This window comes from Gadus macrocephalus, chromosome 6, assembly GCF_031168955.1.
Source record: "Gadus macrocephalus chromosome 6, ASM3116895v1".
Taxonomy (NCBI): Eukaryota; Metazoa; Chordata; class Actinopteri; order Gadiformes; family Gadidae; genus Gadus; species Gadus macrocephalus.
The window spans coordinates 27034774-27053531 of record NC_082387.1 but is presented as its reverse complement, the minus strand read 5'-3'; the positions used below and the strand labels follow the sequence as shown (position 1 = coordinate 27053531).

Below are 18758 nucleotides of genomic sequence, written 5' to 3'. Positions count from 1 at the left end.
ATCATATCCTAGCTATCATTGTTGTTTACGGGGAATGGGTTAACCTAGTGATGGTTAGTGTTTGTCACTCTGTTCTATGAACATCCTGACTGTACTGACAGCGATATATTGTCGTTTCTCTTCCTCTGACAGATGCACTTATTGTGAGTCTCTTTGGATCAACGCGTCTGCTAAACGCCCTGAAGGTTAATGTATATTTAATACAAGAGAAGATGAGATTAGATAAGATGGTACTTTGGTGCTCCCAGGCGGGGCATCGCCCCCCCGGTCCGACCCTCTCCTTCAGGTCCTAAGTGGATAACGCGGGGGTGATGTCCCGGCGGTGTCGTCGGTTCGATGCCCGCCGCTCAGCACCGCCGCCCCCGCTCCGTCACGGGACGCGGCGCCGCAGATAGACTCCGCCCCCTGATTTATCCTCCTCCTCGCTGATGGCCCGTCGGCCCCAGGCCCCCAGGATAGGGGCTTACTTCCGCAATCCACCAGTGCTCAGAGGCCAAGCCTGGTATTGCAGCTGTTTAAGCTGGCTGTGGACGGGGGTCCGTCATTTCATGTGGCCCAGAAGTAGATATCGCCGTCCACTCCAATACAAGTGGGGAACAGGATTGTGTCTCCGCAAAAAATGTCTGGATATCAATCAAAGGCTCATAATTATAATTCTACCCTGTTCTAAAAAAATGTAATGTAAAAATGTAAAACGCCTCCTCAAGCGTTTTATTAGCAGTCTATGTTGGGTGGGCAGCTGAAAGGAGCCGTACTGAAACAAACGGCTCCTTGCTATGGACCTATTTTGAAGTGCACGGCTCCATTAACTTCCGAATTAAATTAAATTCCGAATTAACTTCCATTAACTCCTTTAACTTCCAAAGTCTGAGATTTGTCCTTTTACTTAACATGAATGGCGTTGAACACGGATATATAACACACTTGAAATAGCTGTAACAGGCACGGACGTATTGATTACCTGAATGATTATGCGAGACCTACGTAATTTTCATAATATTGTTAATCAACCCGGTCTCACGAAAAGTCGTGACACTGTCACGTTATTTAATCTATTGAAACGTGTTCAGGATCACGTATTTTCAAAATGTTCGTGTTTTAAAGCACAAATTTCAAACCCATGTAGGCCTATTTCAATTGGAAGTATTTGCCAGCACGACTTCCAAACTAAGGTTCTGTGCGGGAGCGTTCTCCCTATTGTCCCTTAAGGAGCTCCGTACAGTACATTTATTGTTAAAAATTGTGAACAATATGACAGCTTTATGCCACCCGTTTCTACTTTCACCTTTGATTCTGAGAAATGTTTTGATGTTTTGATCTAGCCATAAATCTATTGTCTGGTTTTTGGCTATGTGAATGGAAGTCCGCGTCGATGCCTCGCAAGTCCAGTGTCGCGAGCGGACGTGACATCTAGAAGTCATACCGTATAATAATGGGTTATCATTAATATTGATGCGTAGGGGTTGATTATAACTCTTGTTTATTGTTTATACCACAGTCTGGGGAAATACTCGTATTCTGATTGGCTGCAGGGTGTGTATTATCTCCTGATATAGGCTACAGACACCTGCTAAGTAGTTCCAGTCAGTGTTTAGATTCTCTGCCCGAGCGTTTTTACTTTTATTTTATCATTATCATAAATTAGCCTAATCTGAGGAGAAATCTATGCCATAAACAGCAATATTATGGGTCTTTATTACACGGGTCTTCTCAATGCCGTGGAACGCTCCGTTCACTTGCATGGGTCCGGGGATATCTCGGGATTGGTTTCTTTATTAATCGAATGGGAAATGCAATAGGTCTATTTTAGGACCGAATCACCGTTTAACTTGTTTCTAATAACATTTCTAGCGAGAAATATACTTTTTACTTGCATAATCTTTAGTCAGTGATTACGTCTGATCTTTAGTTTTATAGTTATTAGGAAGATTTTATCGGCTCGCACGCATGTTTCAATGACGTCAGGTTGCTAAGGACGCTGCTTTCGCTAAACTAGCACACACACACGCACACGCACACGCACACGCACACGCACACACACACACACATCCATGAAGTCTTTATTTGCATGGGTTTACATTTCGTTCTGTGTAGCATGGAAAAATCGGAGAAACACTCCCATTCATCACCCAAGTGGGTGCTACTCATTGGTGGTGGTTAGTGAGGTCCCCCCTTCACTGTAGTCGTCTTTGAGTGTTATTAATTATTATTATTCTTCATGTTTAACCTCTGTTTTTCTTTTATTCCTAGTCTGTTTTACATAGTTTTGAATGATGACTATAGCTCTGTAAAGTGACCTTGGGTGTCTTGAAAGGCGCCTCTAAATTAAATGTATTATTATTATTATTATTATTCAGAATGCATTGGTTTACATTTCGTTCTTTGGAGCACAGATCTGTTTATTTATTTATTTATTTTCAGTTTTTGAGGAGGTGCTTCAAAGATGCTAATTTTTCTGCAAAAATCCAATGGAAAAACCCGTTGGCTTTTTGTCAAGGGAAACCAGGGCGACGCTCACTTCCGGGTTGGGCAACATACGTCAGCCCTCCACCACGCTATACTGTAAAAACACATGTTCAAGTTGAATGATAATGCATGAATTTATTCTTTATTCTGCCATATAATTTATTTAAGGGGGGGGGGGGGGGGGGGGGGGGGGGCATACAAGTCTTTTGGCCATAGTGGATCCAGATCTGTTCCGGAGCATTTCAGCACCCCGGGCAACAGCGCAGGGTTGCCAGGTCCTGCAAAAAACGTCCCGCCCACATACCGTTCAAAATCCACCCAAAATGTCCAAGAAGCAGCCCAAATAAAAAGGATATTCCACCTTGGCCAACGTTTTGAAAGTAATAATAATTGAGGGAATATCTGCAGCGAAATGCATTGTGTGTGTGTGTGTGTGTGTGTGTGTGTGTGTGTGTGTGTGTGTGTGTGTGTGTGTGTGTGTGTGTGTGTGTGTGTGTGTGTGTGTGTGTGTGTGTGTGTGAAAAAAAACGAGAATCTAAACACTGACTGGAACTACTTAGCAGGTGTCTGTAGCCTATATCAGGAGATAATACACACCCTGCAGCCAATCAGAATACGAGTATTTCCCCAGACTGTGGTATAAACAATAAACAAGAGTTATAATCAACCCCTACGCATCAATATTAATGATAACCCATTATTATACGGTATGACTTCTAGATGTCACGTCCGCTCGCGACACTGGACTTGCGAGGCATCGACGCGGACTTCCATTCACATAGCCAAAAACAAGACAATAGATCTATGGCTAGATCAAAACATCAAGACATACAAGATTAAGATTAAGCAGCTACCCTTTTTTCTTTAGCGGTTTGCCTGAGCAGCGCACCTGCATTTAATAGCCTATATCCGTGAATTGTCACAATTTCTCAGAATCAAAGGTGAAAGTAGAAACGGGTGGCCTAAAGCTGTCATATTGTTCACAATTTTTAACAATAAATGTACTGTACGGAGCTCCTTAAGGGACATTAGGGAGAACGCTCCTGCACAGAACCTTAGTTTGGAAGTCGTGCTGGTGACACGACAAATACTTCCAATTGAAATACATGGGTTTGAAATTTGTGCTTTAAAACACGAAAAATTTGAAAATACGTGATCCTGAACACGTTTCAATAGATTAAATAACGTGACAGTGTCACGACTTTTCGTGAGACCGGGTTGTGTTAATTGTCTAATATTAACATTTCAGTTGCGTTGGTAGGTATTACATTTTAATTTGCTTGTTTAGCTATGTATGACAGGGTTATGGTTAGCTATGTATGACAGTTGACCAGTGGCGTTTCTACATTATGGGCAGGTGGGGCAGTGCCCCACCAGACCCACGAGATGGCGCTGTTGAGCAGAAGGCTCAATCCATTCCTCCTTCGTGGCAAACTATATATATATATTTTTTATATGCAAAGTAGCGTACATATTTATGTGAATAAACTTGACTCACAAGCATTATAGCCTTGTTTTGGAGTAATTTGATTCGTGCGTTCTACTGCCTGTGTGCTTGCTTGAATGAACGTTATGTCTATATTTCCGTTTCCTGTTTCCGGAGGGGCAAAGACCCACGCTGCCCCACCGTTACCATAGAAACACCAATGAGCGCGAACCACACCGGCCAAAGTTAACATTGAGGCTAGGGGCAATTTCAAATTTGCCCCTAGACGTTAACTGCGTAATCTACGTATTCTACGTAATGTAGACTGGGATAATGCGAAACCTGCGAGAACTCTACCCCGAGACTAAGCAAAAAAACATACAGTGAGAGTGAGATCTGAGTTACAGGAGACTTACAGAAGAGTTCGCTATCGGTAGATTTTACAAAATTTTGAAAGAGTTTTTTAATGAATGAATAACGATGAATAACGTAGATTATTTGCTGAGGGTGCAATTCAGCACATTGCCGCAGGAAGAAAAATTAGAAATAAAACGTTTGGGACCACACAGACCAGACGACTTCATTCTGAACCAGCCTGGTGAGAAAACGAACCGAAATTTCAAGATGGAGTGGTTTGAAAGAAAGACATGGCTAACTGCGAGCACAACAAAAAGAGAACTGTTTTGCGTTCCATGCCTTCTTTTTGGAAATACCACTAACGCAGACTCAGTTTGGACCACTGATGGCTTTAAAGACCTGAAGCATCTGGCGGAAAGAACGGTAAAGCATGAAATTAGCAGGAGATGGAGCTGAAGGAGATCGTCTTTTTTGTTAATAAATTATGGAAGTTATTGAAGCTATGTGTCTGTCTAATTGTTTTACTTTAATGCCATATTATAGTGCGTACCATGTTGGCGCTCTGAGATTCTTTGGAAAGAATAGTGCGTTTAAAATATAATGCAATATTATTATTATTATTATTATAGGCAACATCTTTGTGTCGTACTGAGCGCTAAAGCATGTGAAATGTATTTGAAATAGGATGTCTGCTCCCTGCTGGCACTCAAAATGCAGCCCATAGTATACCTGACCTGGTCAGGTATACTATACTCTGGTCTATATACGTAGGCCTACTGTTATAATAATCAGCTACCTCTATTTTTGTGACGTAATATGACGTCATATAAATTTGCCCCACCAGAAATTTCAGGCTAAAATCGCCACTGCAGTTGACAATGTTGGTGTATTACAATTCATTATTTGGGTAGGCTGCTCCAACTTCGTTGCTGGTCGATATGTAAACATTTACTTTTATATAAATTATTGATTGCATTTTTCGTAAATAGTTAGTTGGAAGGAATCTGTTTCTTAAGCAATAACATTGAACTGAATTTTTTAGGCCTACATACGTTTACTATGTTACTATGGTATTATATGGAATCTTACATATTTATGAAGTTTCCAGATCAATAAAGTTCTATCTCTTTTTATTTGTACTGCCTGTATGTCCTCTTGATTATAGTACAGTGTGTACCTTGGTTATCAGCTATCATAGAATGGTGTCAATGTGGTATTGGCATATATATTCCAGAATTTGAAAAAGGATATGGATATAGAGTGGGTGACTTTATCAGTATACTCAATCGAGATGGCCACAATAATAACCGCTCTTAGATGGGGTGTTGATACTAAGTTGGTGACAATGTGGTATTGGCATATATATTCCAGAATTTGAAAAAGGATATGGATATAGAGTGGGTGACTTTATCAGTATACTCAATCGAGATGGCCACAATAATAACCGCTCTTAGATGGGTTGTAGATACTAAGTTTTATAACAGATAATTCAATACGTGAAGATTTGGTGATAGAGGTAAAGCATCTTCTTTTAAATATTATAAGCCTTGGTTTAGTTATTCAGTTCTGTTGGATTCCAGCCCACCATGGAATATATGGCAATGAAATTGCTGATAAATTAGCTAAAAGATACTAACCTAATTAGAAGAATTTAACCTTAAGTATAAATATAAATATTTTTTTATTTTTATTTATTCATTTCTTTTGTTAGTTTGTTTTATTTTGTTTATTTTGTTTCGTTAGTTTGGTTTTTTCTTTGAATTTATTTTTATGATTTAAAGTATCATTTGCCAACGTCCTTGTCACAAACTCCTGTGTAGTAGTCCAGTAGGTGGCGGTATATGGGGAAAAACTATGATCCTCCACTAAACTAGAAGAAGAAGAAGATCTCTGCATCCGGTACGTCACGGACTAGGTCACGTGTCTTGGCCACATAACGCGGAAGCAAATCGCTCCTGTATGATGCCCTGCGCCACTGAGCAGTTTCCATAGGAATGAATGGGCGGCCATTTTCGGTCTGTGGTCCATCCTTTAATATGTCCATGGTCGGCCCGGCAACAGTAATTCAGAGGACCCGTCATGTTCCTCACCATGCAGATGAGGATCCATCCCATAATGAGATGGGGGGGGGGGGGGCGGTTGGTTTAGTTGATGATGGTAGATGGCGTCCTGTTTATTCAAACACAGTGCGGTCACGCAGCATCGCCTGACGACGCAAGTCTGATTCAGAGTGCGACGGCTCAACGGATTTATAATATAACAATATAACATCCCAGATCGCCTAATGCGTTTCCAATTGGACGGTAAAGAGTTCAGATTGTGGTCTCCCATCAATCCTACCGGCTCTCCCCCTCGCTGACGTCTCGATGCTGATAGGCTACACCCAGGAGGCTACCACCGTGTCTGCTAGTTAGCCTAGCCTGGTAGCCCGGTCGCTATTGCTAGTTAACCTAGCCTGCTAGTCCGGTGGCTGCTGCTTATCAACTAGCTGACCTTAAACACCAGCTCTGAGCTTATCAGCGGTGAGGGAACAGGGCTCGGTGCAATACACACATCATAAACGTTGCACGATATTGACTAATTTATTGTGTTAATAGTCCCTGAGAACACAAGGTTATTGTAATACGAGATTAGTCTCTAGGAGACCGGCAGAGCGATCCCTCCCATCAGCTCTCTGGATCGACTCCATCATGTCCTGTGCTGCTGCCAGTGCTCTCTCACAACACCATCACCCCCACCCTCACACCGTCACCCCCACCCTCACTCCCTCACCCCAACCCTCACCCGCCAGTGAGGGTTGGGGCGGCTTGTCACTGAGGACACGCGGCATGGGGCTCAGCAGGTAGAGCGGGCTGGCTGGTCACCTGAAGGTTGTTAGTTCGATCCCCGGCTCCTCCTAGCTGAGTGCCGAGGTGTCCCTGAGCGAGACGCCTCACCCTGACTGCTCCTGACCAGCTGGCTGTCGCCCTGCGCGGCTGACTACGCCGGCGGTGTGTGGATGTGTGCATGAATGTGTGAATGTTAGAAAAGCGCAGTATGAATGCGGAACATTAACCGTCTGAGGGCCGCTGGCCTCCAGAGCCACAGCCTGTTCAGCGGGGGTCCGGAGGCGCCCCGCTGAACAGGATGCACAACATAGGATGCACAACATAGGCCATAAATATTCATACGCACCGTAAAGAAAACGTTTGAAATGAATATCCTGTGAACTGGCCAGTAGGGAGCCTCCAGATGAGGAGTAGGAGGAGGAGCCTCCAGATGAGGAGTGGGAGGAGCCTCCAGATGAGGAGTTGGAGGAGGAGCCTCCAGATGAGGAGTGGGAGGAGCCTCCAGATGAGGAGTTGGAGGAGCCTCCACATCAGGAGTAGGAGGAGCCTCCAGATGAGGAGTAGGAGGAGCCTCCAGATGAGGAGTAGGAGGAGGAGCCTCCAGATGAGGAGTAGGAGGAGGAGCCTCCAGATGAGGAGAAGGAGGAGCCTCCAGATGAGGAGTAGGAGGAGGAGCCTCCAGATGAGGAGTAGGAGGAGCCTCCAGATGAGGAGTAGGAGGAGCCTCCAAATGAGGAGTAGGAGGAGCCTCCAGATGAGGAGTAGGAGGAGCCTCCAGATGAGGAGTAGGAGGAGCCTAAATATGAGGAGTAGGAGGAGCTGCACCGTGGCACCAGGAGGTCACTGAGGTCTGGACGTCCTGCTGGAGGAGGAGGTTATTATTGTGACCACACAGTCGCACACGCCCACAGACACACACTTCCTCCAGTGGAATGTGTAGTAACTGGTTGAGCACTGTAGTACAGATGGCCAGCAGTACCCAGACAAAAGTTGCTCTATTTTCAAACTATTGTGATACTGTGTGTGTGTGCGTGTGTGCGTGTGCGTGTGCGTGTGCGTGTGCGTTTGCGTGTGTCACAAACACCCTGCATTCTTTGGGTTTCTATGTTTTGGCCATTCATTATGACAATCATTTCCCACCATCAGCCCCAACCAGTCATACAGGTTGTGGGCGTCGCAGAGACACACAATCCAGGTGAGAGAGAGACACTCCAGGTGAGAGAGAGACACTCCAGGTGAGAGAGAGAGACACGCTCCAGGTGAGAGAGAGAGACACTCCAGGTGAGAGAGAGAGACACACTCCAGGTGAGAGAGAGAGACACGCTCCAGGTGAGAGAGAGAGACACTCCAGGTGAGAGAGAGACACACTCCAGGTGAGAGAGAGACACACTCCAGATGAGAGAGGGACACACTCCAGATGAGAGAGAGACACACTCCAGGTGAGAGAGAGACACTCCAGGTGAGAGAGAGACACTCCAGGTGAGAGAGAGACACACTCCAGATGAGAGAGAGACACACAGAAAGAGGTGGAGAGAGAGAGGCGTACACACACACGCAGTGAAAAAAAAAGAGAGAACGTGATTGACGGGGAGAGAGAGGGGAAGCCAGAGTTAGAGCGAGTGAGATAAAGGTAGAGAGAGAGAGAGAGAGAGAGAGAGAGAGAGAGAGATCAAAAAAGGGGAAACAGGAACAAGCAGGTAAACGTTCCAAAGTTCACCTGGTCCCGCCCCGAGCCAGCACACCTGAGGCGAGGTGTGGGTGAGGCGGGGCTGAGGAGTGAGTGAGCTGTTGGCCGGGTACGTCTCACACGGCGGTTGGATCGTCTCCATGGAACACCCGTTTGTCGCCCTGAGGACCTGTGTGCAGCCGGCAGCAGACCCACGAGGACTTAACGTGGAGTACCTCCCCCTCCTGAAGCACACAGACCCAGAGACCGGCGCCGGGTCTGGACCGGGACCAGCGCTGAGAGGATGAGGTTCCTGAGGAGCCTCCTCTGTGTGCTGTGGTGCTACGGTGAGACGGCTTACTCCTTCTTTAAGGACAGGCAGGAGGTCGGAGATATACATATATTTAAAATAAAAAGGTATAGACATTATTTATACATGCTGTATATATATATATATGTATATATATATATATATAGGTAAATATGCTACGCTTGAACCTCCTAAAATGGCGCAATTTGATTGGTTCGCTATCTCGGGATATTGGGCAACATCCCAAGATTGAGATCTCAAACTCGGTATATTGTTCTCAGCACGCGTGACGGTCATCTCGTCACGCTAATAAAAAACCGATACACCGCTAATTAAAATAAATCCCTGCAGAAAGTGTTGTCTTGTTGATTTTTGGAGTGTTCACGTGTAGTATATACTAAAACAATTATTCACCTCAGGCTCCTTGAATAGTGGGGAACAGCCCCGAGACCCAACTATTCACTACGCCTTCGGCGAATAATTGTCAAATATACATGGTATATACAATATGTATACATGGTATATATATAATCTATACATTGTGGTATATGTATCTATATATATATAAATTATATATATATATATATATATATATATATATGTATATATATAAATATTAATAAATGGACAGAGCAGTAGGTGGACCAGACAGCGTGATGCTTCTGCTTATCTTCATGCACGTTGTTGTTCATTAATTGATGTGACGTACATGTATTCCGTGAACGATTGTTTACGTCTTAAATAACATTAGTTATCTCAAAAAGACAACCTGAACTAAACTATAGGGCCAGAGGTAAGGGGGTGGGGCCTGGGGGACGGGGGTGGGGCCAGAGGTAAGGGGGTGGGGCCTGGGGACGGGGGTGGGGCCAGAGGTAAGGGGGTGGGGCCTGGGGGACGGGGGTGGGGCCTGGGGGACGGGGTCCAGGGTTAAGGGGAAGGGGTCCAGGGTTAAAGCGTCCAGGGTTAAGGGGGAAGAGGTCCAGGTTTAAGGGGTCGAGGGTTAAGGGGTCAAGGGTTAAGGGGAAGGGGCCAGCTGAAGGTCAAGGAGGCCCAGCGATCGAACTGTTCTGAACACATTCTGAACGTCTTGGCTGTGCTGCACTGGTTCAAAGGAATACGATGGAATAATGATGAAGAGAAATGGCAAATGGGGGGGTTAAGGTTAAGGGGGGTTAAGGTTCACCCGAACACAAACCACGTAGCCAGAGAGGACAAACAACAACACAACAGGCTGTTGTTGTGTTGTCAAAGAGCTAAAGATCACACTGTAGAGGAAGTGAGATCTGTGGGGAAGAGAAGTGAGGCTACTTCCCTGTGCCAGGGCCGTACGCAGAGTATAAATATTCTATACCATGTGTGCATAGGAGCGTATAGATTCAGACAGACGCCGTACGCTCTGAATGCTGATGGCTGGTGACTCTTCGTCCTGCAGGTTCCCGCGGTGACGGCAGCCCTGCCGTCGGTGACGGCAGCCCTGCCGTCGGTGACAAGATGCCCTACTTTGTCTCTAGAAACTTCTACAACGTGCTGCACTGGAACCATACGGAGGAGGACGAAGGGCTGCTTTACTCCGTCAGGACCCGGAGGTAACCCCGTCACCCTGTCTCCACCCGACCTGTACCTCGGCCAATCACGTCACGCCACTACACCGGGATCACCTACACGACTGAATATAAAAACATTTGCAATACTTCATATTCGAATAAGTCATATTCGAAGTCTTTCTTGTTCGGTTCTCAGACACTTCCTCAGACATTTTAAGCCATATTGATTATTGTGACTTCGATCAGACACCTGCCATCAGCCTTTGAGGTTCACACAGTTATGTGTTAGGGTAGCATACCGAGTTCTGTTTGGCCAGCATCCTGTGTTGTGATTGGCCCGTGGCAGCCGGTTCTAAAGGTTGAGCATCGTTCCCGTGGTGGTGGTTGTGATGGAACAGGAGAACCTTTGGGTCTGTCTTCAGGATCCAGGGAGCGTTCTGTCCTCCTCTCCCACGTCTAGCTGAATCTCCTCAGACGACGGGAGCGAGTGGAAATGCCAGCTGCTGTAATTATCCCCAGCGTCTTCCCAGACAAATGTCAAGTGCCTGCGCACTGTGCTATTGACTTCTCCCGGCGTGCTCCGCGCTGTGTTTCAGTCCTCGACATCCGTGTTTTAAATAGCGAGCTAGCAAGGTATCAGACTGAGGTAGCAGACTGAGGTAGCAGACTGAGGTAGCAGACTGAGGTAGCAGACTGAGGTATCAGACTGAGGTAGCAGACTGAGGTATCAGACTGAGGTAGCAGACTGTGGTAGCGGACTGAGGTAGCAGACTGAGGTAGCAGACTGTGGTAGCAGACTGAGGTAGCAGACTGAGGTACGGACTGAGGTAGCGGACTTTGGTAGTGGACTGAGGTAGTGGACTGAGGTAGTGAGGGAGCAGACTGAGGGAGCAGACTGTGGTAGCAGACTGAGGTATCAGACTGAGCTGCAGACTGAGGTAGCAGACTGAGGTAGCAGACTGTGGTAGCGGACTGAGGTAGCAGACTGAGGTATCAGACTGTGGTATCAGACTGAGGTAGCAGACTGTGGTAGCGGACTGTGGTAGCAGACTGAGGTAGCAGACTGAGGTAGCAGACTGTGGTATCAGACTGAGGTAGCAGACTGAGGTAGCAGACTGAGGTAGCAGACTGTGGTATCAGACTGAGGTAGCAGACTGAGGTAGCAGACTGAGGTAGCAGACTGTGGTATCAGACTGAGGTAGCAGACTGAGGTAGCAGACTGAGGTAGCAGACTTTGGTAGTGGACTGAGGTAGTGGACTGAAGTAGTGAGGGAGCAGACTGAGGTACTATAGTGAGGTAGTTAAGTGAGGGAACAGACTGAGGGCTTTCAACTATTCCTTCATTTCTAATTCTGAATCATCAGGGCTTTAGTAAGGCCTGTCTTTAGTAAGGGCTGTCTTTAGTAAGGGGTGTCTTTAGTAAGGGCTGTCTTTAGTAAGGGCTGTCTTTAGTAAGGGGTGTCCTTAGTAAGGGCTGTCTTTAGTAAGGGGTGTCTTTAGTAAGGGGTGTCTTTAGTAAGGGGTGTCTTTAGTAAGGGCTGTCTTTAGTAAGGGGTGTCTTTAGTAAGGGGTGTCTTTAGTAAGGCCTGTCTTTAGTAAGGGCTGTCTTTAGTAACGGCTGTCCTGGTTTAGTAAGGGCTGTCTTTAGTAAGGGCTGTCTTTAGTAAGGCCTGTCTTTAGTAAGGCCTGTCTTTAGTAAGGGCTGTCTTTAGTAAGGGGTGTCTTTAGTAAGGGCTGTCTTTAGTAAGGGCTGTCTTTAGTAAGGCCTGTCTTTAGTAAGGCCTGTCTTTAGTAAGGGCTGTCTTTAGTAAGGGCTGTCTTTAGTAAGGGCTGTCTTTAGTAAGGGGGTCCAGGAGTGGCCCAGAATACCACAGTGTCCGTAACACAGACCTTCTGTTTGGGGGATGAAGACGTCTGAATGTCAGACCTCCAAACCTTCTAGTTAACGTCACCACCTCAGCATCCTGTCTGATGCTCCTCATTAAAAACCAAACCATGGATTAGGCATTCATTATTAGGTTATTATGCATTTGACATGAATAGATTTTAAATTATGTACGCACTGTTAATGAATTTCAAATGACAATACTGCCTCCTAATTCCACTGGATTTCCACATGCTGTGAATGTGTGCACTGTGACTATATACTTGAAGTCAGAGCTGCTCAATGAAAAAAAGATAAGCAAATAGCTTGGGATAAGGCCACCAAACGAAGCTCACAGTAATAATTATTAATCAGCTTCTTGGGAAATTAGATAATATTTAAATTGCTGTTGTAATATTTATTACAGTTGATTTATGATGTATAAGGTGTGAGCCTTGAGTCCAAGGTCTGAACCTTGTAGTCTTGGTCAACCCGCCAACGAGGGCAGGAGTGATGCTACAAACAGCCTCTCCCCACGCAGCATGAAGCTATACGGCGAGAAACTCTGTCTCCATCCTCCCTTGTGTTCCTAAGGAGCAGACACTCGTATTCAGAGCCACTGACGCTGAGTTCAGAGACTTTAAGGACTGATATAGCGATAGCTCCAGGCAGGCTTGGTTTGCAGGGTCTTCCAGCCTTGGGGTCGGGGTCCGACTCTGGGTCGCCTGACATGCATATTGGATCCCGAGAGGTTAACATTTTGTCATTTAGCCGACGCTAATATACTGGCAAACTCTACGTTTAAACGTAGGAGATAAAACAGAGCGGTGATGACCTTAAGGTTTGTCTCTCCTCCTGGTGATTGATAATCCAAGGAGGGATCCACTGCTAACCCCCGCTGGTTCATACGTCCACGGGGAGACGGACAGGGTTGGACGTCGTGTCGGGAAGCAGAAGTGAACTGCAAACATGTCCGACACTCAAACGGCGTCCGCGCCAAACAGCGGCTGATTGGTCGGTCTGTGTTTCAGCACGGTGGACGGGGCGCCGCTGCTGCGCAAGAGCGGCTGTCAGAACATCAGCGCCCGGTCATGTGACCTGACGGCGGACACGCCCCCGCTGCCCGGTGTGGAGTACCACGCCCTGCTGTACGCCAACGGGCGCTTCCTGGAGAAGAGCGTCCGCTTCAACCCCGTCGCCGACAGTAAGACACGCCCCCACAGACACGCCCCCGTAGACACGCCCCCAAACAGCCCCCGTAGACACGCCCCCAAACAGCCCCCACGGACACGCCCCTACAGACTAGAGCATGGAAACCCGGGCTCGGACACATATTTAGAAATGATGCTGGGGTTCGGGTGGCGCTCGGTCACATCAGCGCGATAAGGCGTTGGTTGGCTTTGGCGTTGCTTTTGTGTTCACATAAATGTTACCATCAAACTCGTGTTAATCTGAATGTCATAAGCTATCTGTCCTGAAGAACCTCAGCATCTCTTGTGTCATTTTGTGGAATTTATTGTCGTGGCCTTTTCTGTTGGCCCATGTGAATTTCAATAGGTTATGATTCAAGCGCGCGTTGTGCTCATCTGTTGACATTTGTCCCTCTCTCTTCCTATGTCACCCAAACATTCTCTTTTACTCTCTATTATACCTCTCTCTCTCTCTCTCTCTCTCTCTCTCTCTCTCTCTCTCTCTCTCTCTCTCTCTCTCTCTCTCTCTCTCTCTCTCTCTCTCTCTCTCTCTCTCTCTCTCTCTCTCTCTCTCTCTCTCTCCCTCCCTCCCTCCCTCCCTCTCTCTCTCTCTCTCTCTCTCTCTCTCTCTCTCTCTCTCTCTCTCTCTCTCTCTCTCTCTCTCTCTCTCTCTCTCTCTCTCTCTCTCTCTCTCTCTCTCTCTCTCTCTCTCTCTCTCTCTCCCTCCCTCTCTCCCTCTCCTCCCCCCCCCCCCCCCAGCGGTTCTGGGGCCCCCCCTGCTGTCCCTGAGGGTCTCTGGCTCCTCCCTCCACCTGAATGTGACCCTTCCCCCGGGGCCCGGGGGCGTGGCCCTCCAGGACCTGCTGAAGGGCAGCCGGACCCGCAGCACAACGGACCCCGTGGTGGGGTACACCCTGACGGTCACCCACCCCGACTGGGCTGCCCTGGTGGGTCTCCCCCTCCACATGTCAGGGAAGGAAGTCTGGTTATTCTCAGGTTCCTCTTCAAACAGACCGCCTTTACACCGCACTGTTCTAACCAGTGGCCGCTCAAAGCGCTTTACAACACTGCCTCACATTCACCCATTCATACACACACTCACCCATTCATACACACACTCACCCATTCATACACACACTCACCCATTCATACACACACTCACCCATTCATACACACACTCACCCATTCATACACACACTCACCCATTCATACACACACTCACCCATTCATACACACACTCACCCATTCATACACACATTCACCGATTCATACACACACTCACCCATTCATACACACACTCACCCATTCATACACACACTCACCCATTCATACACACACTCACCCATTCATACACACATTCACCCATTCATGCACACAGTCAAACCCAGACGGCGGAGTCAGCCCCGCAGGGCGACAGCCAGCTGGTCAGGAGCAGTCAGGGTGAGGCGTCTCGCTCAGGGACACCTCGACACTCAACTAGGAGGAGCCGGGGATCGAACTAGCACCCTCCTGGTTACCAGCCGACCCGCTCTGCCTCCTGAGACACATCCCGCCCTACACATGTGATTGGCTGTGATTGGCTGGTTCAGAGGCTCTGATTGGTCAGACCATCAGCAGTCGTCCCCAAGATAACGAGGCAATACGAGGCCAGCTCCAGAGTCCGACCCCCTGACCTCTGACCCTGACCCCTGACCTCTGACCCCTGACCCTGACCTCTGACCCCTGACCCCTGACCCTGACCCCTGAGCCCTGACCCTGACCCCTGACCCTGACCCCCACCATCTCGTCCCCAGGTCAACGACAGCCTCACGGGGCGCTACGTGGTGCAGCTGAAGAACAACGACACGCGGTACTGCGGCCACGTGGTGTACAAACCCAACTTCCTGTTCGGACGGCCGCCCAGCGACCCCAAGACCTTCTGCGTCCGCATGCCAAGTAAACACAAACAACAACAACAACACAATCAACACAACAACACCAACAACACACACCAATAATAATACTGTTCAAGTAAACACAAATAACACAAAGAACTCTAATCAAAACAATGTCCACGGTAACACAACAACACAAACAACTCTTTGATGATAACACTTTCACAGGTGTCTTTTTGTAAACAAATATACATCCACACTTCTGACACAAAACAGATATATATATATATATATATATATATATATATATATATATATATAATATATATATAATTATGTGAAGGTGTTCAGAAATCCCTGAAGACCGAGACATTAATATACTTCACTTTCTTAACATTTCATAGAGAGACAGAGAAATAGTTGAGACAATGAACACCTTTGTTGCCCTGCAGGCAACAACAAAACATTCTTATTGCAGTGCCTGTGTGTGTGTGTGTGTGTGTGTGTGTGTGTGTGTGTGTGTGTGTGTGTGTGTGTGTGTGTGTGTGTGTGTGTGTGTGTGTGTGTGTGTGTGTGTGTGTGTGTGTGTGTGTGTGTGTGTGTGTGTGTGTGTGTGCCACAGCTGATAACTTGGATGGTTCTAGAATGTGTCATGGACTATAAAAGAGACAGAGTGACTGTAAATGAGTTGCCAAGAATGTCTCGGGCCCCGCCCTCTGAATACAGTCATGGCCGTGTGTCATAAACAACCGTGTGTCTCGTGTGTCATGCAAACAGCAGCCAGTGCATACTACCTATTGAGTTGGTAGTCATGATGATTCTTCTGTCTTTCTTTAGCAATTAATCCTGAAATGATTGGTCATCATGGGGAGACATTGTTGTGTTCGCCCAGCGTCTCTCATGCTGGGGCAGTTTCATTAGGACAGGTTTTATTCACACTCGAGGATTCTCCCGTACTCCAGTAATACAGAACACGGTTCTGTATGACACTGACAACCCGGTTCAGTGTGAGAAGGAGTTGGGTCTTCTTCTCAACGGTCGTCTTGTTCAAAGGAACTACGACTCTGCGTTTAGCATACGCTTTCATCCAAAGCGACTTACAATTAGTACATTAATCAGAAGAAGAGAAACAAGAATATATCGCTGTGGGTCCAGTAAGGATGTTCATAGAACCAACAATGACTAGGTCAACCCATTCCCGTTTACAACACAGATAGCTAGGATAAGACGCGACACAATAATAAGTTACATTGTTAAGTGCCAGGACGTACAACATACGATAAGTGCGACTCCAACAGGTTCTGCTACACTAGGGGTCAATGGGAGAACCAACGCTTCTGTTTACAACTGCGTGGTTTCCCCCGGGCCTCTTACGCACCGTCTCCATGGTTACTGGAAGTCCCCCTCCTATCGCCCGGGGCCCCGCCCAGACCTGTTCTCGGAGGTGCCACGCCCCTCTAGGCGGCGTCTGAAAGACAAGCGTGTGTGTTTCACGTGGCTAAATCTCTCTCTCTCCCTCCACGCCCCTCCCCTCCCCTCCCCCCTCCCTCTTCCCCCCCTCTCCCTCTCCTACTCTCTCTCCCTCCTCTCCCCCCCTTCTCCCCCTCTCCCCCTTCTCCCCCTCTCTCTCTCCTACTCTCTCTCCCTCCTCTCCCCTCCTCTCCCCCCCTCTCCCCCTTCTCCCCTCTCCCTCTCCTACTCTCTCTCCCTCCTCTCCCCCTTCTCCTCTCCCTCTCCCCTCCCCAGGAGGTCGATGGGCGGAGGTGCCCTGGGTCCTCCTGGCAGGGGGTCTAGTCCTGGTCCTGGGGTCCTGACCTCCCTCCTGGTCTACCTCTACACCCACCCCCGGAAGAAGCCCCGCCTACCTTCCTCCATGGTAGGACCTGGAATGCCCCCTGTGTGTGTGTGTGTGTGTGTGTGTGTGTGTGTGTGTGTGTGTGTGTGTGTGTGTGGTGTGTGTGTGTGTGTGTGTGTGTGTGTGTGTGTGTGTGTGTGTGTGTGTGTGTGTGTGTGTGTGTGTGTGTGCGCCCTCTGGTCTGTGTTCAGTGAAAGCAATCCGACATAGCTGGGGTTTACCCACAATGCAACAGGGCTCAGCTGTTAAGAGTGTATTTTTGTTTGCATGCTTCCTGCTTCCTGCCTGGTTATGATGTCATTCAGGGGCGTGTCTAGGACAGAGGTCACGGGGCCAGTGGACCCCTGGGGGGCAGTGGGGGTCCCTGTGGGGGGGCCAGTGGGGTCCCTTGGGGGGTCCCTGTGGGGGTCCTGTGGGGGTCCTGTGGGGGGTCCCAGTGGGGGTCCCTTTGGGGGGTCCCTGTGGGGGTCCCTTTGGGGGGGGCCAGTGGGGGTCTCAGTGGGGGGGCCAGTGGGGGTCCCTGTGGGGGGGCCAGTGGGGGTCTCAGTGGGGGTCCCTGTGGGGGCCCCCACTGCCCCCCACTGGCCCCTCCACAGGGACCGTTCTAATCCACTGCTGGGCCCTCGCCCCTTCCAGAGGTCCCCTCTAATGGGACGGCTTCATGTGGACCTCCTCCCTTCAGATCCATCATGACTCACGGTGGTCACAACATTCATAGTTATTAGTTATTACTAATTGATTAGAAACAGAATTCTCTGATTACACACTCACTGCCTATCTGTGTGTGTGTTGTGTGTGTGTGTCTGTGTGTGTGTGTCTGTGTGTGTCTTTGTGTGTGTGTGTGTGTGTGTGTGTGTCTGTGTGTGTGTGTGTGTGTGTGTGTGTCTGTGTGTGTCTTTGTGTGTGTGTGTGTGTGTGTGTGTGTGTCTGTGTGTGTGTGTGTGTGTGTGTTCCCGACAGGGGTCCTGGGGCCCCCCCCCTGGCCCAGACTCCTGGCCCCCTCCGACCTGGTCTGCTCCGTCCCGGAGGTCGGGCCCTGTGCACCCCGACCGGTCCCCCCCTGCTGGCCGCGACCCCCCCGGGGGGGTACTCCCCCCAGGGGGACCCCTGTGAGGACGACGCCTGGGGCCTGGGGGCCGCGGACCACAGCGGCGGCTCCGCCTCCTCGGGGGGGCGGGGCCCGTCGACCCCCACCCAGTCCTCCGGGGGCTACGCCCAGGTGGTCGTCAGGGAGACCGGCCAGGACCCCCGCCACCGGCCCGAGGGGACCCCCCACGGGGACGCCGGGGGACACCAGGCCACGCCCCCCAGCGGTCCGGGCGACGCCCCCCCCGGGCCGCTGGTCGTCCAGGTTCTGAGAACCAGCAGGGGGTGCTGG

General features: G+C 48.6%; 1 protein-coding gene across 2 annotated transcripts; it reads left to right on the top strand.

Moving 5' to 3' along the window:
- The first annotated feature begins 7389 nt into the window (after positions 1-7389).
- Positions 7390-18501, top strand: ifnlr1 (interferon lambda receptor 1). Of its 2 annotated transcripts, XM_060053396.1 has the most exons (8): positions 7390-8428; positions 8579-9090; positions 10486-10639; positions 13493-13665; positions 14411-14598; positions 15445-15586; positions 17272-17401; positions 18341-18501. In XM_060053396.1, exons 2-7 carry the CDS (start codon positions 9048-9050, stop codon positions 17337-17339), a joined length of 768 nt encoding a protein of 255 aa, XP_059909379.1. In that variant the 5' UTR covers positions 7390-8428; positions 8579-9047; the 3' UTR covers positions 17340-17401; positions 18341-18501. The 2 variants fall into 2 exon arrangements, with proteins under 2 accessions (XP_059909379.1, XP_059909380.1); XM_060053397.1 differs by lacking the exon at positions 7390-8428 and having other exon boundaries at positions 8492-9090.
- Positions 18502-18758: the final 257 nt, after the last annotated feature.

Bases quoted from the DNA above. Each gene is read 5' to 3' on its own strand.
- ifnlr1 (XM_060053396.1), top strand. From the start codon at position 9,048: ATGAGGTTCCTGAGGAGCCTCCTCTGTGTGCTGTGGTGCTACG. The intron at 14,599-15,444 runs GTGGGTCTCCCC...TCTCGTCCCCAG, and splicing joins ACCCCGACTGGGCTGCCCTG to GTCAACGACAGCCTCACGGG. The intron at 15,587-17,271 runs GTAAACACAAAC...TCCCCTCCCCAG, and splicing joins CTTCTGCGTCCGCATGCCAA to GAGGTCGATGGGCGGAGGTG.